Consider the following 23,655-nt stretch of genomic DNA (forward strand, 5'->3'; position numbering starts at 1 on the left):
GTTCATTTTCTCCCTTCCATAGGTAAACTACCAACGCATTTTTTCTTGAAAAAATGTTTTCTCACCTTAACACTGAGTTACTGTCACATTTGTCCTGGGGATTCATTTCATCTGATCAAAAATTACTAATTTTGTCTTGAAAACAATCCATTTTAGTAATTCAGAGAGGTTGAAGTTTTGCATTTCATTTTACAATGCATACTACAGTGCCACTACATGCATTGTGATGGTCCAGTAGGTCTTTCATTTCATTATTTAACTTATTCTCTCAGACAGCAAGTGTGGCCAAACCCCTGGAGCAACTGGATGTTGTGTTAGTGGTCCATTCTCTCCAGCTGATGTTTGAATGTTTTAATGCACTTCATGTGAAAATACTTCCCGGAGAATTTCAAAGAAATTAATTACACCCTTAGAAGGAAAGCAAAAACTGCAGCCAATATGCATTTAATTGCATCTCACATACATTGCTACACAATAGCATTTCAGTAAATTATTTGAGAGGTACTTACTCACTGATTCACCAGCAATGGCTAGGAGAATTAACCTCATGACTAGTGTCCTTGATTCTATAGCTGTAAGCAATGGTGATAGACTTCATCAGCTTTTAAAACAAAAAATATTCAGTGTAACCATGTAATTTAAGAGGTCTGCTAGGAAGGAAATGATCCTCTAACTGGAGGTGTTGGATCATCTGATGGTGTCTTGCTTTTTGAAAACTTTAGCAGTAAGATTTTGTGATATGAAGAAAGCATTCAAAGCCTCTTGTGAATGATACAGAACTTCATCAAATACATTTGGTAGAATTAATGGGGAAAGCAAGCTTTTAATTTGATGAGGTCAGAAACATTTTTGTAATGGTACAAAAATATGGCTTTTTTTGTAATGGTAATGTCTCTAACTATCTGATCTACTAATTAAGTAGGTGAAGGACTAACAAGATCAGAGTTTATAGTAAGCATAATTTGCACACATTAGTCAAGAGGTGCATAAACCTGAACAAAAATACCTTTTTGAGAGTAGAATGTTTCAGCATGTGATATCTTAGAATAAAAAAATAAAATATAACAGGAATGATTTCTGAAGGCCTCAAGCCGATCCAAATTAGTGTTTTCCTTGTTTTTACAAAAATAAACCCTGCTCTTTTTAGAATGACAAAAACTGCTTTCCATTTTACACCAAAAAATGTAATCCATTACCGTAAAGCATAAACAATACTAATTTTTTTGATTTTTTAGGATAAGGCTAAGGTTTTTCCAAATTTTTTCATCATTTATCATTGAAATGCATTTGTTCAGTTAAGTGGCATGACACAGATATTCTTTTGAGGTGTAATGTGTTTAAACTGACTGAGGTAGATGTGTCAGGAGAGAAGTACAAGTCTCGGTGGTTTACTGCAATAAAGAATTTTAAATTTGGAAACTTTAAAGATTAGCAAATATTGTGGAGGGAGTTCAGAAGACAGGATAAAAATTTTTTAAGCAATTATTTTTTAAATTTCAATAAAATTTAAACCCAACCTCTTTACTGAAAATTGAAATGCTTCATAGAAAATAAAAGACAAACAGACTTTTCTGATTGGAGGCCATTCATCAGTAATATTTATTTATGAAAATCCAGGGCCATTCTGGAAAGCCAGGAGCTATGTCAGGCGGTCACAGCTGCATGGACCCAGTACTGAAAGTGACATAATAAATAATCTGTCACTGCTGCTCCATTCTAGCTCAAACAGAGATACTTTCTTCTGAGAAACAAAGCAATACAAAATTCATCTCCTTTTCTGAATTATCCTTGGAAGACAAGCTCTTTACATTATCTGTATTGTGAACTCAGGGAAACTGAACTCTTAGTTTAGATGCCTGAATTAGACAATGTTACCATCTACCATTCAAGGAGATAATTTTCTTCCAACTCTTTTGTATTCCATTATGAAAATAACTCTATTTGAATAATGATTTATTGGTGAATAAATTAATTTAATTCTGGGGGACAAAAAAAAAGTTTCCTATGGTGAAAGAATAGTGGAAGAGGGTGGCATATAATAAAGCCAACGATAGTAAATGACAGAGAAAGAATTAAATTTGCAATGTGTTAACAAAGACTGAGATTGCAAGTGCATTTCATTGTACTTCTGCTAAAACTGACAATAATGTGTTTCTTGCTAATTAAAGATGCAATCTCTTTTACTTGTTGTAGGTCATAAAATTGACAGTTCCTTGTGCAAAGAAAATGCAGATTTTCATATCCTGCAATGTTTTAGATAATGATAATTTTATCAGAACAAACACAGAATTCTTAACTCATGTTTGCCAGAGTATCATATCAACTAAGAGGAGCAGAAGCACTGTATCACCAAGACTTTAAAAAGGTATTTTCTAAGAAAAACCCTCAATAAAATTTGAAATATTTTGTGTAAAATTTAGATTTTCTACTGATTTTTCACAGCTGTGGAGATAACTAGAGTTGCATCACGACACATTTTCAGTAACAATACTTACATGCAACCAAAAAACCCTTTCTATTTTAAGTTTACTAAATATTTATTCTTTATTATTTTAGTGGCTATAAATGAAAGCTACATTAAATAAATAGGGGATTGCATTTCAATGCAACTATTAGAAAAGTATTTTTCTTTTAGATTTGAGGTTTTTTTTCTGTTTCAGCTACAGAATTAACATTAAATTTTAGTGCTCCTGTAGCTTAGGCAATAGTTACATGCATTTTTTCATGTTCCTGATACCTTTAAGGTGCCATATTTTTTTTGCATTTATTAATACAGTTGAGAATTCTTCCAGTTCTACAATCTTCCTCTAGTCATGTTTGTCATGGAAGTAAAATAGCTTGTTAAAGTAAACTCATGATTAACACATGTTAACATAAAGTACATAAATGATGGGCTACAGTTTCAAAAAACTTTAGATTGATGTGGAATGTTTCAGCTCATCTTAACAGAGAGAAAAGAAAGAGAATAATGTGATTTAAAGTCTTCTGAATGAGTTGCTCTGTCATGATCATCATTCTAGTATATTATAGTCTAGATAATGTTAGATTTACATAATTTTTTTTTGTTTGTGACTTATTTCATATATATAAGCACAATGCTTTACACTTTCCTTAGGGAAAAAAATCTCAGGGTAAAAGAAGAAAACTAATTTATCAGCATTATTCATAATCCTACGGGCAAGGCTTTCTATCTTCATTAAAATATGAATTAAACAAACTACAGGTTGTCTCTGTAATTTTGCCTTGTTGTATAAGACAAGTTTATTGTTGTCAGTTTCAGCAATGCAACATATGAATTAATATATTTTATAAATTAGGACTCTGTTCTGAATATTTTTTCATTGTTTTCCCAGAAGAACCTACTTACTATTCTTTTAGCCTGTTGTATAGACTATTTTTATAAATGATCTACACTCAGGTCTTAGTTTCTTGCCATTTTTTAATTTATTCAGCCTACTTTTGGGGGAGGAAAAAGCTAACTCAAAGAGGAGCAGAGAATATTTCAAATATTCAAATTCTGACAAATCTCTCACTTTTCCAAGGACCTAATGAATGGGTTTAGGTTTTGACAACTTTATTTGTTGATTAAAAATTCTTCAAATTCAATTAACTTTGTTTTGTTTTGGTTTGGGGTTTTTTGATCGATTGTACTTAGCTAAAAGGAATGGAATATTTTTAAAAATATTACAGAATCTGTAAACCACTTATTTCTAGAAGTCTGAACTTGCATTATTATCTCACTATAAAGAGTAATTTGTGTATTCACTAAATAGTGCAGAAAATTTATAGGCATAATGGATAGATTGCAAAATGACCAAGTAAAATAATTTCTTGAATATTTTGTTATTACATCAGATATTCTTCTATAAAAGCTGTCAGAGTTTAATAATTACATTTATTGTCATGATTAATGCATGATTCCCCTAACCAAGTGACCTTGCACAGGACCTGACTGGTGTCTTTCACCACCATAATGGATGGTAATGCAGCTGCTGACAGTGAGGCAACACAAGGCTGAAAGGCAAATTAATGCAAGTGAGACTTTTGACTGTAAACTGCTGTTTCTCAAGGCAATTCTTCCTAGATCTAGGAAGAACCTGTGAATTCTGCAAACAAAATTCTACAGAGTATAGCTGCTTTGTTGATTCTGTATTTAGAATACATTTCAAAATTTCCTTTAAATTGTAGAGATGCTTATCACTGAGTTTCTTAGTTCTAATGGATTTTTTAACTATTATGGGAGTGCCCCATCAGCTTTGCTTTTATTAGGTTGCTATACTCTTAACAGTATAACCAGAACAGTGTTCACTAAAGTGTACATCTGCAAAAGAGACATCTTTCTTGTAATCATAATTAATGGCCAATTAGAATGTCATACGTATTCTGATCCTTTTTTATATTTTGTTTTAAAAATTGACTTTTATGGGTAGTAAACCGTAAACAAAACTGAAAATGGGTTCTTTGTTGTTCTTCTTCTTAATTTTTAGTATGCATGAAAATTTTCTCAGAAAATCTTACATTAGAATAAAACAATTGAGGTTTATCAAAACTAGATAAAAAATTTGATTTTGAATTAAAACTCCAGATTTGTAAAGACTGAACCACAATTCAATGACACAATATTCTATTTGCCTTAGGGAAGCTCTGGTTATATCAGTCCTGTATCTTGAGTGAACATGTGAGATGGCTGTTTAGAAGATTTGACTTTTTCTCTAAAATAAGTTTGATAAAAGTTCTGTTAGAGAAGAGCTCAATATAGCCTGAAAAGTCACTATATAAAGTATTTTTTTCCCCAAATACTTCTCATGAAATTGTTTATTCTGACTAGTCAGCTAATTATAGTGTAGATCTGTGTTCTTACTAATAATTTAGAGTTTTCAAATGAGACATAATATTTCTAGTTGAAAAAATACTGTTTTCATGAAATGGAATTTTAAGAAAACATATATGTTTCAATGTAGCTTTATGAAATGTTGACAGCCTTGGGTGGACTATTGTTCAGTGTCCTTTCTATTTTGTCAGTAACAATCAGTTTTCCAATGTCAATGGAAACTGAAGTTGGAGTATCAGGTTCTAATTTTCAAAGACTCTGAACATCTTCCTCAAAGAATGAGGAGATTTTTTCTTGCTTTCTTAAACTTAAACTTATTTTAATGCATTAAAAAGTGAGAAAATATTTTCAGAGCTTTAGAATTTTTTGTGAGACAGGAATGGTGATGTTTAACCAACCGTGCTAATTTACATGAGATATGTGGATTAAGTAACTTTTTCCTTTCTATTAATTCTATCCAGGATCAACACTGTAATAAATCAGTATAAGACTTTCTTTAACAAGAACAGAGTTGAGCTTCAGGGTGATGATGAGAGTGACAGAATTCATGCCACATAATGACAGAACCCAGTATTCCTAATGCATGCACTGAAGCATATTCCTTACGGAATAAGTCAGAGAAAATAATGTGAAGGTTAAAAAAAAAGTGCTGCTAGCCTTTCGTGCTTCCTCCAAAATTATCCTGGTCCACTACACTCATTCTCTTTCACACACAGAAAGTGGCGTTTAAACTTCCCCTCAGATACATATTTAGTCTTTGCTTTTCTAGTCTTCATTATGGCAGCACTTAAATTATCATCCCAGTATTAGGAACTTTGTGTAAAAACTTCCAAATAAGCTGAGGGAAAGAAGGGTCATGACCTGAGCTGATCCTGCACTGCCCTCACAAAGGGGTCCACACAGAGCACCCTCTCCCCTTCCCTGGATCATCATGAAAGCATTGAGGACACTGCCTCCTTCCCAAACAGTGTTAAAGGCTTTATTATGTGCAAGATCCATTTTCTCCCGAAGGAGTCATCCCTGTTGAAAAGGAGGAAAAAGAGCATTCTGTTAACCATTATTTAGGGAATCTGAACGAGTGCCTTTGTGCTCACATTTTGATCACAGATGCAAATTTGAGCACTTTTGGATCCAAAGATATGTATAGAGAAACAACAGAAAGAGGTAAAGAGAGAGGGATATTCTGAGAGCTCATTTGCAGAGTATTAGAATTTGGGTTTAAGTTTTGAAGAGAAAAGGTAAAATTTTAACACACATATGGAGAAACTTCCAAATAGTATTTTTGATTCCAGTTCCCCGCTATATTGTACTTTTTGTAATCACATATTACTGTCTCAAGTGGGGACATTTCATATTCATTTTGTGTGGTAAAAACTTGCAATACTACGTTCAAAATATTTGACTATCAATTTTAGTGTGCAAGAACTGAGGGAAATGACAAGATATTTTATTCTACTTTAAGTCTTGCAAATTAAGAGTTTAAGCAAACTCTGATAAATCTTCTTCTTGAAAAAAATAAAAAAGGAAAGAAAAGAAACAATCCACAAAGAATTCTTCTAGCGGAATAAAGCACTGTGGAATAAATCCACTATGGATTTCAAAAAAAAGTCTTTTGGGGGATGTATAGCAGATATGATGTTGAAATCTGGCCACTTTGAATTTAGTTCTAATACTGCTGAGTCAGAGGTAATGGATCTGACTCAACAGCATCAGGGAAAACATCCCACAGATGCACATCCCTTCCCAAAAGTTCTATGTATGTGCTTAGGCACAGAATGGACATTTACCCTCAAACACAGGAGTTAGGCACAACTTCGCTGTGTGAAGTCAGTGCTTTAGTCATGATTGATTTCAAGGTATTTATTCTATTTTTGCCAGCAATTTACCACTTTGTGACATTTATTTTATCTAGTAGGGCATTCTCAGTCAGCACATATATTACCCACAAACCTGCAAGTTCACTTGGTCCCTGAAGATGTCTTAGCCTACCTAGCCCAGAAGATGGACCCTCCTGTGCATTACTGAATCCCATAAAGGACAGTGGAGTTTTGAACCCTTCATGAAACTACAAGACTTAGCAGAAAAACTCAAGATCCTTTTAGAAATTGAATCCCACTCTATGCCAGAACATTATAAACCAACTTTTCACAAAATAGTCGCTAAGCTCAGTCCTGAAATAGTCCCTAAGTGCAGTCTCCCACTAAGATGTAACATCATAACAGTTTCAAAGAGAAACAAAGGAAAAGAAAAGAAACCTATGAGAACCATGCTAGTATAATTGTATTAGCAAGGTATTTCTGCTGAGTGGTGAAATTAATTTACCTGCTTGTGAAATTAAAATTAATTAAAGTCAAGTGTTGGTAAAAATCATACAAAATTGTTAACAGCCAATTTTGTAGAAAATCATCTGTAAAATTGCGTGTTCTGGTACTTGTGGATCTTCAGAGATACTAGGATTACATTAGGTTCACATTTTACCTTTCAAAATTCAGAAAAGGAGAAGGTGTTTGGAATGTTTTTTATAAGGAACTCGAACTCTAGACATAGTGGAGTCTTAATGTAAACTGTACATAGTATATGAAGCCTTGAGCAATGCTGTGATGGGCAGCACAAGCTAATACCTTTTTTAGATTAAACGTGTTTATATATCTATCTTATATCAAAGAGAGAATGCAAAAAAGAGAAAAAATATTAAGACAGTAGGTGATGTAGTTATAACTACAGCTTGAATTTTATTAGAGGAAAGGAATAATTTTGTTTTTTTAAATTTTATAGCTGTTTTGATTTTGCTTATGATGCTTTTCCTAAATTAGTTTTAACTGTAAGAATCCCATGCAGGTGAATAGCAATTAACTCAGCCTAAGGAACTGTTTGAGAAAATTTAGTACTCCTGTGTTCTACTCTATTGTTTCACCAGAAGAGCCTCAGGATAACCTGCTGCCTTGCTTTTTCCTCTAACCATTGATTTGTATTAGTCAGTAGCCCCACTACTTGTGCAGCTCCACTATTTCCATGCCCCATCAGTGACCATGATCATGTCAGACCAGAGCATTCTTGAAATTTTCTACCTTTTCTGTGGTCTTGAAAACTGTGAAAACTGCATTTTGCTAATATTTTGCGTCACCAGAAAGAAACTTCGGTAATAATGATATTGAAGAGGACTGATCTTCCTTAGGGAAGTTCCTACCTAGAAATAGCCTTGACTCTCCCAGCTGTCCCCACTCATTTTGTACATCAGAGGTAAGCTCAGAGAAGTAACAGGGTGGTCTTTGGTGTGGAAAAATTGCATAAAAATTTGGAGTGTGGAGTCACTGTCCCTGCAGATGTTTAATGAAAGACTGGATGTGGAACTTAATGCCATGGTCTAGTTGATATGGGGATGTTCATTCAAAGGATGTGATGATCTTAGAGGTCTTTTCCAACTGAATTTTGTGATTCTGTGATTCTGTTCATTATGTGAAAAGTCCAGTTAAGTGTAGATTGGGTGTTGTTACGCTGTTTGCTATAATGGGTTGTCAATAATGTGTTGAAACAATTCATTAGATATCTGACTGGAAATGTAATAATGAAATGCATTCTTTTATATAAATATATACCATCTATGTTTTTTTCTCATTCTTTCTTTTTATTGTCACTTCTTACACTTCTATTGCCATACCATCTAAAGGCAGAAAGGACAGCCAGAAAGGATAATATTGCCTCAAAAGCCATAAAAAATAACAGATTATGCTAGGAAAAAAGTACAGTCTTTAAGATTCTCACCCTTTTTTCTTGACTTTACAGTGCAAACAATTCTGCTTTCTGATGCTCTTCTCGTTCTTCTGTTTTGGTCCTGCATCCTTGTTAAACATAGTTTTTTACAGTGTATTTTCCTGCTCTCTGAGATGTTCCCTTTTTTCTGGTAGTTGATATCCTCAAAAAGGTGCCTTTTACGTGACCTATTCATGATGCCTATTTATCAGTGAAAGTGATATCTTCTATTTCCTATCTTCTTTCACTGATTCTTTCACTAAACATCATGAACTTTAGTAGGAAAAGCAGTAAAGAGAACAAGAAGCAACACCACAGAAAAGAGCTCTTCATCATTCATTACTTGAGAAAAGCTGATTTGCAGGAATAATTCCCTATAGGTATTATTACATAATACTCAGTAAGGTCATTTGAAGCCTGTATTCTGAATCTGTTAAAATAAGAAGCTCTAATCTTGTAAAAACTTTTATTTTCCCTGATTGTCATGATTTCTAGGATGCCTGGACAAAAATAATATTATAGAGGAGCTACTACATTTATCATCATACAGAAGCACAGCACTTATCTCACAATATTACTTGCTTTCAGTTGTTGTTACCATCAGTTGGCTAGAAATTAATTAAAAGAAGTTGAAAAGTAAGAAAATGTCACTAGCACTGTAAGAATTGAAAGATTCATGGTTTTAATTGAAATTTCTGTGTTATTTAATTTTCTTAAAGATTATAGTACTGTAAACACAAAAATATATACATAATATACAAATATATAATCCTTTCCTGAAATTATAAAGATGATAATCTCTTAGAAAAATCATCACATTTTTATAGATATAAAGAGTGGATAGCTAAAGCACTAATCAAATTTTTACTCATGAAAAGTAAAAATTGCACATATTTGGTACAAAAGGATTTTACTGTCTTCAGTGGTATAGTTGAAATACAAGAGAGATTGGTAGAGCTGAAATACAAGAGCATTTGAATTACATATTCAAATAAGGGGTCACAAAACCCCTTTTTGTCACTTTTGTCTGAGTTTAGAAAAATGCAATGCTTCCCTAATGGTACTGATGCTCTCCTCCTAAACTTGTGGAAGGATCTTTCATTACAGGAAATTTGACTGGGCTCAGTGTGAGCTCTGGTAACTCAGCTTTGAAACAGAGATGTTTGTTTTGTAGGACCCTCAGCAGGGGTTCACCTCTCTTCTCTGAGGACTTGTGTTTGTTTTTCCTTTTTTTTTTTCACCCTCAGAAGTGCTAGGGGGATTCTCATGGTCTCTGCACGAGCTAGTATGCAAGCATGCTTTCACCCAGTCTTGTACCTTCATCATTTCCATCGTGAGCCTGACCTGCTGACCTGACCCTTTGGCTTTGACCTTGGGCATACCTCTTCATTACCACCTTTGCCCATCCATTTGAACTTTTGAACTGTTCTCCTGCACAAGTGCTGTGGGACTGCAAACTTACATGGCAGAATCCTGTTCCTTCCTGCGTTGCTGTAAGTCTGAGCTCCCAGCTCGCCTACCCTTCCTTTGCTACTCCCTGAGATGTGCTAAGTGCTTTTCATGGGACCCGCAGTCTGTCACCTGATTTATTCCACAGAAACTAACTTTCATATTAAGTCTGGACTGCCAAGAGAAGGCATTGTGCCTCAGTGCTGTCATCTTGCTTTAGTAGGTTTTCTTTTACAAACTTATTCACATCTTGATTTGGATGCTTTTATTTCTTGAGTAGCATTGTAGGTCTAATTATTAACATATTAATAAGCTAGGAAAGCTTCATTACAGCACCTGAAAATCTTTATTTTCAAAGATATTTGTGATGCTATGTCAGAATTAATAGTTTTTAGCTGCTGTATTTTTTTCTCTTTCATTATTTGAAGGAACTAATACTGGCCTAAAGGATAATGACTTCTGCCTCTTATAGCTATTCACCTGAAATCAATTTGCAATGAAATGCAGGAACAATTTCAAAATCAGTTAACCTTAAACTCAGATATGCCCCAAAGTTAGGTTGCATGGAGGTTTTTCCCACAAAAATCTGGTTTTTAAGAGCAATTATCTATGTCTGTGATACTGTTTTCTTAAATGTAAGTTCAATGGAGTAGTGAAAAGAACAAGGAAAGAGGCAAGAGTCTAATTATAGCATGATTCTTAGTCTATGCTAATATAGATAAATAAAGAAATACCACATAGGAAGAATCTATTTTGCATTTCCCCAGTGCAATCTACCTTTTCATCCTGTTCTTTCCTCATACACAGGTCTACATATAAAATAGATACATTACATCCTCCAAGGAAAAAGCAAATACCTTCAAGTCCCTGACAGCGTAGCTCTAACAGATCAGTGCTGGTGTCTGTGAAAGTTCCTGAGCTGTTATGAAGCTGTTTTCGACTCACAAATCTGATCTTTGCATTTACTCTACAAATATGATCTTCTTTCATCATGACCTTTTGGAATTCAGGCAAATCCAGAGGATTTCTCATTAACACTATTACTTTATTGAAAACTCAGGAGAATACTCAGTCTTAGACATTATTATAACTTCAAACTATATCTCAGGATTTTTTTCTTTCTTTGGTAGTAAATTACAGTTATTTTAAGGCTACATTACATTATTTTTCCTAGATTTTGCCTCTTTTTTGCACCTGGACCCTCTTAGTATCACACTCAGGCTCAGACTGGCAGTAATATTAATAAGTAATAGTTTTTTTTATTTTGGGTCTGATAATAAATTTTCTCTCTATCCTCAAATATATTGCATAAACCAAAGTGTTATGTGCTTTAACCATTGTTTTTCAGGTTTAAAATCTATTAATACATTATCAATATGCGTGTTAATCTATGACATAACAGTACAAACATGCACAATATTGAAAGACAATAGTGAAAGACTATGGATAATCATGAAATCATTAAGGTTGGAAAAGACCTCAAGATCACGAAGTAGAACCTTTGACTGAACACCACCTTCTCAACTTAACCCCAGCCCCAAGTGCCACGTCCAGTCATTTCCTGAACATCTCCAGGGATGGTGACTCCACCACCCCTCTGGGCAGCCCATTCCAATCCTTGACCACCCTTTCCATGAACAAATTATTCCTGATATCCAATGTGAATCTTCCCTGGCACAGCTTGAGGCCATTTTCCCTTGTCCTGTCACTTGTTGCCTGGGAGAACAGGCTGATCCCCACCTGGCTACACCCTTCTTTCTGGGAGTTGTGGAGAGCAGTAAAGTCTCCCCGAGTCTCTTTTTCTCCAGATTAAACAACCCCACTCTCTTAGCCACTTCTCACAAGACCTGGTCTCTAGACCCTTTCCCAGCTTCATTGCTCTTCTAATTTTTTTTCCCCTACCTCTTTCAGAAACCAAATAATTAGACCCTATAATGACCAATATACATCTTGTTTCAGTCATTGCAATTTGAAGGATCTTTTGATGTGGAATGAAGAATGAGTTATTTTAAAAAAAAGTAAATCAGGTGAAGTTTCTTCTTGTTAAGCATGCATTTCGAGATTTTGCTCATTAAAATAGCCAGTCCAAATTTACACTGAAAACCATCTTTTTTTCCTATCTTCACAGGCATGTAATTTAAACATTAATTTTAAATAGCCTCAGGGCTCTTGGACAAGTAATGAAGGCTTTTCTTGTTAGTTTCATTCAATTTTCTCACACAGCCTTTAGTTTCCTAATGAAGAGCAGAAAAGTTTCAAAGTTTCACAACGTAAAAGAAGATAACATCATTTCTTCCAAAGTGTGTGAGTAAGTAAACCACTTTGACTGCTCCTAGAAATCCATAGCACACCCACCTTCCCATCAAGTGTTATACAGGTTCTGAGGCTGGAGTCTGTGTCTAACAGAGAATAGGAGCAGCATTCTATTATTCCCTGCTCCCTTTGCTCCAATGGGAATCATTTCACAAGGCTTAAGTTGGAAAAGAAATAGAATTAATGGCTCTAGAAAAGTTGAGAATTTTACAGATTTTCGTATTTTACATTTTTTTTCACTTTTTTCCATTTTCAAAGTGTGGAGAAGACTCCTATGTGTTTTGAACTGGCTCAGGTTTCTCATGTATTATTTCTAGACTTAAAGTCATCAGCAGTCTCTATCTTGAGATTGATATGGAAGATAAACATGGACTTTGAGCAGCTTTCTGAACTCTTTCTCCAACTATATAGTCCTTGTGCACAGTAACCATGTTAATTATCATAAAGTGACTATTTATAAGCAAAATGTTATTACAATACCACAGTTATCTGGATGTTGAAGAGAATAGTTTGAATTTATGCTACATAAGATATCTGCATATGTTTGGAAACAATTCAGTATTGGTACAGATTTATGTGATAAAAAATACCTCTATGACTTTCATAACTGACTTTATAGCTTTTTTCCCCTTTGGAATAAATGTTTTTACGTCGTTAAAATAAAGGATGAACAATTCAACAGTAGGATGGCATTTGCATGGAATAATATGCAGAGGAGAAATAAGTTCCATAAGTACATTGAAATAGAATAAAAATAGCATAGTACTGCTTTTATTGCTTACACTACACAAGTGTTTGGTCACCTACACTGAACATTAAATACTCACTGCAAAATTTAAAGTGTAATATACATGCATTGACTCTTTCCTGACAGTGTTAATCTCATATCATGTGACCAAGTTTCTTAAAATCTCTTTCTTTTGGCACAATTACAATAAAATTGCATTATAAAATATTTATGTTACATATGTTGACATCATTAAATTAACTTCAAAATGGAAAGATTTGCTATAAAACTGTGAGCACTTGTGAAGTGTGCCATCATTGTGGGGAATACATGCTGCTGGCTTAACTTCATGGTTATAAATCCCTTACATGTATAATCCCCAAACTCTCTTTTCAAATTTAAGTTTCAATTTTTGTCTGTTAAATAACAATGTGATTCTTAAAATAGTCTGGCACTGTCATGTTATATGCCATAGTTTGTTTCTTGTGATACAGGGCTAGAATGTTTGTTGATAACAAGCATGGCTAACTGCATCAGCAGTGAATATAAGACATTGAAATCTCTTTCTCTGGAAGTGTGGTGATACCGGTTCTAAAATGAACTTTCTAAGTTCATTTTAGCCTGGTATCACCACACTTCCAGAGCTATGTGTTAAAAGAGTGCTTACATTGATATAGTAACATCACTTTACCTAAAAAGAGTGTGCTGGGCTGAGAAAGTCGTACGAACCTCAGTCTTCTTCTACTCAGGTCATAATTTATGGATATGTTGCCATCTTTCATAATACAAATCGTAGACTGTCAGTAGCACAGCAAATGCTTTCCCTCTTAAGGGAACTTCTTTAGACCATATCCTCTCGGAAACACTCAGCTAGTGTTTCTCTGTTTCTGCACAAGACTTCTGACCTAAGGCAACCCGTGATTTTCATTTTGCTGAAAAGAACTGATAGTAATAAAGTCTTTATATTCCCAACTCAGATCATCTTTTGTAACTTTTACATATAGACACTTTGCACCTTAAGAATTTTCAATATCGTTGATGTTATAATTCCTGCTAAAAACAATGATAAAATTCACAGATCTTACAAGGAAACTATCTGCGAGCAAGTGAAGGAAGTACACAACCTCCTGCTTGTAAAATTCAAAATGGGATTCGGGACAGTGCAATGTTATGAAGCCGTTCAGGAAGCGTGAAGCTCACGCATTTAGTTTCTGTGCCCACAGCCTGGCCGCCGAAGGTAGCCGGGCGTTCGTGGTGAGGAAAGGCGGTGACCGCGGCGGCTCTCCGCACCCGTCCCAGGCACTTCAGCTGCCCGACACCCGGGAGGGGGGACACCTCTAGTTCCCAAAAGAAAGCAACTCACCTGAGCAGGACCGCGGCTTCCCACAGATAAAACCCCGAGACAGCGGCGCGGAGGTACCTAATCCGGGCCATGCTGCTCGGAGGGGCGGCGGAGCCCGGGAGCGGCGGTGTCGGAGGCATCGGAGGGGCTCCGCGGGCGGGCAGCAGCCCAGCACCCTGGAGAGCTCCGGCGGCTCCTCGCCCGCCGGCCGCCTCAGCGCCTGGGCGCCCTCCCGCTGGGCCCCGCCGCGCCCGCCCCGCCGCTCCGCATCGCAGCCCAGCGGGAGCTAATCCCAGCCGCGGCGGCGGCGCCGAGCCGCGGCGGCGGCGGGAGCCCCCCTGCCCGCCCGGCTGCCCCCGGCTCCTGGCAGCAGCCGGCTCTCGGCCGCCGGACGCATCCCGGGCACGGGGCGCGGCGCGGCCGGCGGCGGGGCGGGCGGGAGGCCGGGCCGGGGCCGGCTGAGGCCGCCCCCCGAGAGCGCGGCCGGCGCGGGGGCGCGGGGCGGGACCGGGCGCGGGGGACGCTGTGCTGGGGCTGGCGGGGCTCAGAACCGCTCCGGCCCGAGCGCCGTCCCTGCCGCGGGAACAGCGGCCACCGAGCCGATGCCTACACGGGTCAGAGAGACCGGGTGAACTCACTGAACCTCGGGTCTCGGAAAAGACTGGGCAAAGAGGGGCGCTTCTGCTTTGCTGTAGGTCTGGGGGTAGGATTTTTCTTAGGAAATGGGTGAGGAGGTGTGAGAAACCCATCTCTTTATTTCACTCTCTTTGAAAATACGGTTCTGATTAACACAGAAAAAGCATTATATTTTGTTCTATTTGACTTTTTCAGTAAAGAAAGATGATCTAGAGCCATAGGGTGGGCTAATAGAGAAACCCAAATAGTCTGAAAGTTTGACTGGGAAGGAGAGCGGAAGGGATTATGGGAAGGAACATCTTAAGAGGGAAACCAGAAAGTTATTAATGAGAACACGGGGGACAGAGAACAATGTTACAAGTACAGGTGGCAGTAGGAAAGTGACATGATTACATTTATTGTCAAAGAAACCAAACATGTCAGGCAAACCAGGTGTTGCTTTCCTTAGCAAGGGTAAGGCTTTATGAGTTGATGTTGAGAAATATTGTTTGAGAAATTCTTGTGGGAATCTGTATGGTTTGTGCACCAAGTAAAATGAAGGATTTGTCAGGAAGGGCTACACCTGGAGAAGAGCAGAAGGGGAAAATATCTATGGGATTGTAGAGTAGGGCTGCTCTGTGAACCTAAAAGACAATGGCCTTTGAACAGCCATATTATGCCAGGGAGAGCCAGTGGAAAGAGAAATCTGGGAGAACCATTCAGGACACAGCTCTGCATTTGTGAACAGCATCTGACTGGGCCTATCTCCCTCTCCTTGACTGCCTCCTCAGTATGATCTGCCTGCTATTTTTCCCTGTAGCCACTCAACAGGAAACACTAACAGTCAGATGGCAGCCCCAACACTTGGGCATCTCCAATAACTGCACAGCCCACAGGATTATCTCATGCCAGACTCTTATTAAAACTATTAAAAAACCATAGAAAACTTGAATGTCAAAGACAGAAGCAGATGTGGAAAAAGGCAAAGGTTCAGAGAGATAAGGCACATGAAGCAAACAAAAAGAAACTGAAATTTGAGGGAAGTATAATACATTCATTACAGAAAAAGGAAGATTGAAAGAGAGAGAGTGAAATAGAGAAAAACTTTTAACACTGAAAAAAACCCAATTATAAGGTCATCAAGTAGAGGAGATGCAGGAAAGAAATAAGAAACAGGGATTTTATGCATTCCTTATATCCAAAGATAGGTGTGAGTTAGAAAGAAGGCATTTCATTAGAAACCTTGAAAGTTCCACCTGCAGGTATATTTTCTTTTCTTTTTTTTTTTTTCAAAAAATACCCCACATGTGACTTTCACCACTGTTCTTAATTTACATTGTCCATTTTTACAATATTGCTATTCTTTTTTTTAGCTCTTCTTCAAGGTTGTTCCAAGCAGGCATCACTAAATATTAATGCCTACCACACATTTTAGAGCCAATTGGGATTTCGTTGTTGATACCTATCAAGACTATGGCAAAGAATGCACCAGAACATCACTAACAAATTTTCCTCCATTCCCTGAACTTTTTTAATTAGTATGGGTTACATAAACGAAGGGATACTGTAGGTTTCTAGGTCCACTTTGCAAAAAGTTGATCCTTTTGGGTTTTTTTCTCTCTGTAGCCCTAAATGTCAACAATGATAATGAAAGAAACTTGTTTACACCTTCAACTGAAAACACAATAGCAAACAAACTAACAAATCCCTCTATTTGCTCAGGGACAGTCTGTCAATGCAGGTGCTCTGCAGAATCAGTGGATTACTTTCTTTCTGTATTTAGAAGAGTTGATTCCTCTCTCTCTTTTCTCTTAAAATGAGTATGCAGTGAGGCTGCTTCTCCAGGAGCTATTTATCTTTGTGCATTATGTACTTCAAGAGTGAATTGTTCTAATTTAATTTATTTGCACTGAGGCATATGCATTTTTTTAAGGTGCTACTAGTTGAAACTGCTATCACGAACTCTCCATGTCTCCAATAGGAACAGTTCTATTAATTATAAATGCAGGCTATACTTTAGATATGCAGAGCTCAAGCTTCTCAAAATCCTTGTGGGAAATATATATGCTTGCTTGTGCTTTAGGTAGCCAGTTTACCATTGCAATATTTTATTCTGCTAAATGAGACTGTTTTCAAGCTTTTCTGCTGGAAGTGTTGAATATTAAAATATTTTCTTCTGAGTGAATTAAAACAATGCACCTTGGTATATAAAAGGTTCCAATTCAACAAAACACTACTGTAGACTTCAAACTTTGATAAAATATTTCCTATTGTTTTAATTTTACTATATTGTTTTAATTACCGCCTTTTTAGTCATTCCATATCATTACTGGTAAGATGTCCCATCTTTAGAAGATCTTTATGGTATCTTTTGATACTTCAGGCAGTTACAGTAGATTGAAAAATTAGATTTGTTTGAACATCTATTTTAAAATCAGAATCCAGAAATCAGAGCTTCTGTCCCAAGTATTAATGTTGGTTATTTATATTTAAAAATTTAAGTAATATTTCTCATAATTCAAAACATGGTAGCTGGTGTGTGTCACATGCATACAAAACTCAGCATATTTACTGAAAATGATTGAGCTGCTTCATTTATTTTCAGTAGTACTAGAAGTGAATTGAAGTACATTCGTTACACATGGAAAACATCAGTATGTTGAAAAAAAGTTTTCACCAAAATATTTTAAAGTCAATCTCTAATTCTCCTTATAACCAGCAGGGTGGATAGCTACTATATCCCTGGTTCAACCATGTTTTAGTTGATTTAGGTATATATGAAAGTAAATCACTTTGAGAAGTGTTCACCAGGAGTGAACTTCAAGTGTTCACAGTAGCCTGTGAGGCAAAAGTAGTTTAAGGCTACTGGAAGAAGATGCTCCCAATGAGAATCAGAACAATATTTTTTGTTGTTGTTATTCCAAAAATGGGGATACTTGAAAAACTTTGTATTAGGACAACAAGAAATAGGATGGGTCAATATTATAGTATACCTCAGTTTATTAACGCACAATTTATACAACTGAATGGAAGATAATGTAGCTACTTCAAGTTATTCACACAGAGGAACTGAAGTGCATATATGGGTAGAAGGATTAATTAATGTGCTTTTTGGTGTGATAGCATTATTCTGGAATATTAAGACAAACTAATCATAGTTGTAGTCATGAGAAGTTATTATTATCATTTTATTATGCCCAATCATAAACACATTATGGTTCAGTATGTTTAATCATCCTGTAAAAAGGCTGCCAACAAATTTCAAAGGTTTATGGAAAGAACTACAAGAATGTTACAGCTTGGAATACTTTTTTAAATATAAGATTAAATTTCATCTTGTAAAAAACTGAAAGGTCTTTAGACATCTGCATGAAGCAAAAGAAATTGTGAAGTCAAGGTAAAAATTTTAAAATCTGAAATAATTAGAGGTAGTAAATTGGCAAGACTGGAACCTGATAAAAGATGAATACAGAATAGAAGAATAATAATCTTACTTTGAAGCAATTAAATGATTGAAATACCTAAAAAGGGAGCAAAACTGATCACCTTTCTTTAATGGTGATGAAGTCTTTAGAACTTGGTCAGTTGTATATTCTGGATTTGGTCCAGAAGCCACTGGGTAAAGTCTGATGCCCCTTGAGATTCAGTTCAAGTCAGCCATGGCTCCAATACTAAAACATGTGAACCTATAAACCCCGAATGCTTTATAATGATATATTCAGCTACAGAGTTAGAGTTAATTACTTTCTTATAAGATTGGCTTCCAAACTGACAGCTGAAAACCCCACATATCATAATGGTAAGGAGTAAAGACCTCAAGTATGCATTCCTTACCGCACTTGCATTGCCAGTTTGTACATTCTAGCATTTAAAGAGGGTGTTGTGATGGGATATGACATCACTGTAGTTTTAGATACTGGTTTCACTGAGACATGTTTTATTATGTTAATTAGTCTGGCTTTCTCAGTACACAGGATTCCCCAGGATGTAATCCATTCAAGTGTGAAACCCCAGAGGCTTTGACCTATTACTAAACACAAAACTACAAATAGAATATATATGTTTTTCAATGAACGCAGTCCTAAAATAGAAGGGCCATTTTTAAAATAAGAGAGTAACTTCACTAAGAAGAAAAATGTAGTTGTTCAATGTAGCTCAACAAGCAAGAAAAGGCTTAGAAATGTATTTCAGTCTCTAAAAACAAAGTGGAGTCTGTATGAAATAATTTACCAGACAGTTTTCTCTAAAAAATTAAATGTGTGTGTGTTCACCACAAGGCTGAAACATAGCATTCTGAAAATGTATTGCCTCAAAAGCAAGAACTTGGGATAACTAAAATAAATAGGCTTTTTGGCCATTGCATTTAATTTTGGGGTGCATACAAATAAATTGTTTCTAATTCATGGTTGAATAAACTTTCAGTCTTTTATCAAACTGTGAAACACCAGATTGCACATATTTTTCTTCAGATACTTTTTCTTCTCAAACACATTCGACCTTTAACCTTAATTCTCATAAGTCAGATAGATTTTCTGACTTCCAGTGGCAGCAGTTTTATCCATCATGATCTTTAGATCTGTGCTAATCTATATGAGACACCGGTATCTGGAGAGGTGTGTTATGGTAGTAACAGAAATTAAAATGCAGATAAATGGTCTATATTTTACTCTTAGTGTAAGATCCCAATCAATGTTAAGAGTTATTTCAGAGTAATAATATGTCACATGAAAACACTCCCCAACCTGTAAATAACAGGTATGAACATAAAAATACCACCAAGTTGTCTGATATCAAAATATAAAATTATTGTTAAATATTAGTAATTTACAAAAAGTTACAAAAAGTGTCTGTATGTATTCACTTTATAGGAAGACAACTAAGAAAGGATATAAATGCAGTATAAGTTTGTACTCCAAAAGCAGTCATCACTGAAAAGAAGCTCTGAGGTGTAGCTGGTCTGTTGTCTGTGGCGTCTTGACTGCCTTGGAGCAAGATCTAATCTTCTCTTTATGTGCTTATAATTTCTCTTAGAAAATAAGAATCAATGGGAACTTAGTATTTTCTCTCAGATATCAGAACAGTCTATAAAGAGGGTAGAGATGCCTATGAACAATTGTGTTAGCAGTTCAATCAAAAGCAGAAAGATTTCCAAGTTAATTTCATACTTTGTATAAAATGCTCCATTAATTAATCAAGGGTTCAATCCGTTTAACTCTGCTTAGCTCAAAGCAAGTGAGCTGTTCTGCTGGAGTCAGCTGCACTGTGAGTGTTTTGCTGGCTCAAGCCCCAAGGGAGATCATTCCTGCTAGTAAGTGAGTGCTTCTTTTTTTTTAAATTTAATTACTCCATGTAATCATATTAGAACAATTCTTAAATATCCAGAGCCTGCCATTTTCCCAGTGTGAAACTTTCAGTTTCTTCTTTTTGTTTGAGTGGGGTTTTTTTTAATTCACCCATGGGATAATTTTGCATGCAAAAAAATAACAGAGAAGCATATTGTACCTGTGCAAATTAACTCCCATGGATTTTGAGGCTAGAAATATGATTGCTTGCATGTGTAAAACATATTAGGGGTTGAGACTATTTTTTAATATAGTTGAAAATCTGTGGGTCTTGTGGTGAGTAGACTTATAATAAGGATGTCTCAATGCTTTATATTTTATGTTGTGTTGATTTTTGTGCTTAAAGAAGGGGCTTAGATATTTTTGAAATCAGGTTGGGCTGGACTACCTTTTTTTCTATTGAAGTATTATAAATTAAAATGTAAAAAAAAACCCACAAAAACCCCAAACCAAACTGCTTTCTAAAAGCACTTCTGAGTGGCCATGGAGAGATGCAGCAAAGCCATAGTGACAGCAGGTGTATGTAAAAAGAGAGGAATGAAAGCTGAATACTCAGATTTTCTTATCCTGCCCTACTTTACAGCATTTTCCTTGTTCATCTTGAGAGTACACAGATTTTGCAGTATGTCCTGGGAGTAAGAAACACAAATATGAACTTAGGGAGAGAGTAAATACTAAAGACATAAAACAGTGGAAAATCTCCCAGTGATTGTTCTCTTCCTCTTGCTGTGGTTTGTGCTCAGCTCCTTTCTACTGACTGTACAAAATACATGCATGATAAGGTTAAAGAAAGGACACAAATCTAGTAAGGATATTATGAGCTGTGTAAACATTCAATAACCTTTGGATTCCTGTATGACATAAATAGGTTGCAGAAGATCCTTTTTTCTAGGAGATCTGGAAAGTGATTCCAAAATGTAAGACCTAGGCAAGTTTAGTTTGGTAGCTGGCTATTTCTTTATAAACATTGTTACTCGAAACTGATTCTCAGAGTTGTGAATGAAAACCAAACTATTTTTCCCCACTTTTTCCTCAGTAGCTTTTCTTAAACAATTTTTTACATCTATTGACTATTATTCTAGCTAATTAATTTACTGTAAAATGTATTATTTTTGTGATAATCAATTACATTACATTGGTTTTACATTCATTACTTTTTATATGGAATGAGTGCTTGATAACATATTTTGACTTGTTTTTAAGGGCTTGGATCACTGGATCTTTTGGATTGAGGTGTAATAATGCCTACTATTAGGGAAAAGTTTTATTGGACTTCTCATGTTGCTATTATTTTGATGTTTGTTTCATTTGCATTCTATTAATTCTCAAATCAATCTACCTCCTAACATACTGTCTTGTTCCTTATTTCATGTTTGCAGTATCTGCCATGCCTTTGAAAAGGATCATGTTTAATCATTTGAATTTTTTTCCCTGAAACAAACTGATAGTGTTTGGTTTTGCTCTTATCTAATGCTTCCTTCTTATACATCTATAGCTAGTGCTGTTCATCACTGAAATATAGACATGAGAGGAAGCCCATATGAGAAGGGCTTGTAACATGAGTATCAGTTGATGTTAGTATAGTATTTCCTAAGTCAGTATTGTATTTGTGACTATATTTTGGAATTATTTCTAGGAGCTGTTTGGCATTTTCTTTCTTTCTGATTTTTGCTCTAGATGAAAACTATTTTGATAACTCTAGTTCTAAGCCAAGTGCAAAAACTTTTCCATGAGCACTCATAATGTCCTTTAAAATTTGACTGTACAACTAAAGCTGTGGACTGTGTTGAGATGTGCTCTAATTTTTTGCCTAACAGTACCTTGACAGTGGGAGAAGATGGTTTCAATAATTGACTACTGGTTTTTTTTTTTTTAAGGTGTTCTACTCTCAACTCACTGTCCAGCTTTTATTTGTATGTGGCAAATTGCTTTACATGGGGAGGGCTCTAGAAAAGCTTTGAGAAACGTAATTCTAAACAGTTACTCCTGTTTTGTTGATTCACTTAATGCAACTATTTGGCCATCCTTTTAATGAGGTTTTTTTCTTAGCCTCATTCTTCTGGAAAGGAGGAAGGGGTGAGTTGCTCAGATATTCATAACTCAAAGGGATGTAGTTTGAAAATATGTAAGTCTTGAAAGCATAAACTTTCAGTAATGATAAAGCTGTGCCAGGCACTTTGCACCCAGAGAGTTCTTCAACATTAGAAAATGGGAATGAATGAAAGTAATTTAATTTTCAAGGTGCCCAGTTTAACTTACATTTTAGGACAAGTCTGTCTGCCTTTTGAGGTTCACTTCTGTAGAAATGGCATCTGCAGTTTGCAGGGGTGTTCTTCAGCATGTGTGCTTTAAAGAGAAATGCATATAGGACATAGTTTTGAGAATATTATACATTAGATTGCACTAGATAGTGCGGCCAGCAGGACCAGGCAGTGATTGTCCCCCTGCACATGGCACTGGTGAGGCCACAGCTCTAATCCTGTGCTCAGTTCTGGGCCACTCACTACTAGAAAGACTTGGAGGTACTGTCCACAAAAGGGCAGCAAAGCTGGTGGAGGTTGAGAGTACAGGTCTGATGAGGACCGGCTGAAAGAGATGGGGGTATTTAACCTGGGAAAAGGAGATCCAGGGGGACCTTCTCTCTCTAACTATCCCACCGGTGGCAAGGTGGAGGTCAGTCTCCTCACCCAAGTAACAAGTGATAGGAAAAGAGGAAATGGCTTCAAGTTGTGTCAGGGGAGTTTCAGCTTAGATATTGGGAAAAAATTAATCTCCTGAAGGGTTGTCAAGCATTGGAACAGGATGCTCAGGGAAGTGGGGGAGACACCATCCCTTCAGATATTTAAAAGTTGTGTAGATGTGAAGTTGTTCACTTGGGGATGTGGTTCACTGGTGTCAGTACTGGCTTGTGGTCAGATTCTTAAGGATGATGATGCTATTGCTCTAAATGAGGCTATGAAATACTTCGAGTTTCAACTTGGTTGAGCATGTATTTTATAATAACTCACAGAAAATGTGGAGTTTAATTTAAATTTGGTGTCCAAGTGATCATATACATGTACTTATTGAATTAAAAATCCTCTTATCTACTGAAAAAACTATATAGCTGGAGATGATTCAAAGTCAACAGCTGTCTTTGTAGAGCTATGAAGATGATTGTCCTGACCTGATCTGTAACTCCAATATTGGTGCCAATGTGTCTTCAAGTATCCATAACCCATAACTCATCTTTGATTTCATCAGATTTACTGTTCATTGTAATCCTTTAAGAGGAAGGTCAGAGGAA

At 36.2% G+C, this 23,655-nt stretch overlaps 1 protein-coding gene across 3 annotated transcripts in view; it reads right to left on the minus strand.

Moving 5' to 3' along the window:
• The window catches only part of GLRA3 (glycine receptor alpha 3), an 86,377-nt gene extending 71,471 nt beyond the window's left edge, over window positions 1–14,906 (minus strand). For 2 of the 3 annotated variants that reach the window (XM_071432101.1, XM_071432103.1), the window contains exon 1: window positions 14,434–14,873. In XM_071432101.1, coding sequence (XP_071288202.1) covers window positions 14,434–14,552 — 119 coding nt within the window. In that variant the 5' untranslated portion in view covers window positions 14,553–14,873. Of the gene's footprint in view, window positions 1–14,433 lie in introns of all 3 variants that reach the window. The other variant, XM_071432102.1, reaches the window with a different exon arrangement.
• Between the last annotated feature and the right edge of the window lie 8,749 nt (window positions 14,907–23,655).

The sequence above is a fragment of the Agelaius tricolor genome, unplaced genomic scaffold (genome assembly GCF_023055355.1).
Source record: "Agelaius tricolor isolate 1412-34295 unplaced genomic scaffold, bAgeTri1.0.p SCAF_8, whole genome shotgun sequence".
In the NCBI taxonomy this organism is placed as follows: domain Eukaryota; kingdom Metazoa; phylum Chordata; class Aves; order Passeriformes; family Icteridae; genus Agelaius; species Agelaius tricolor.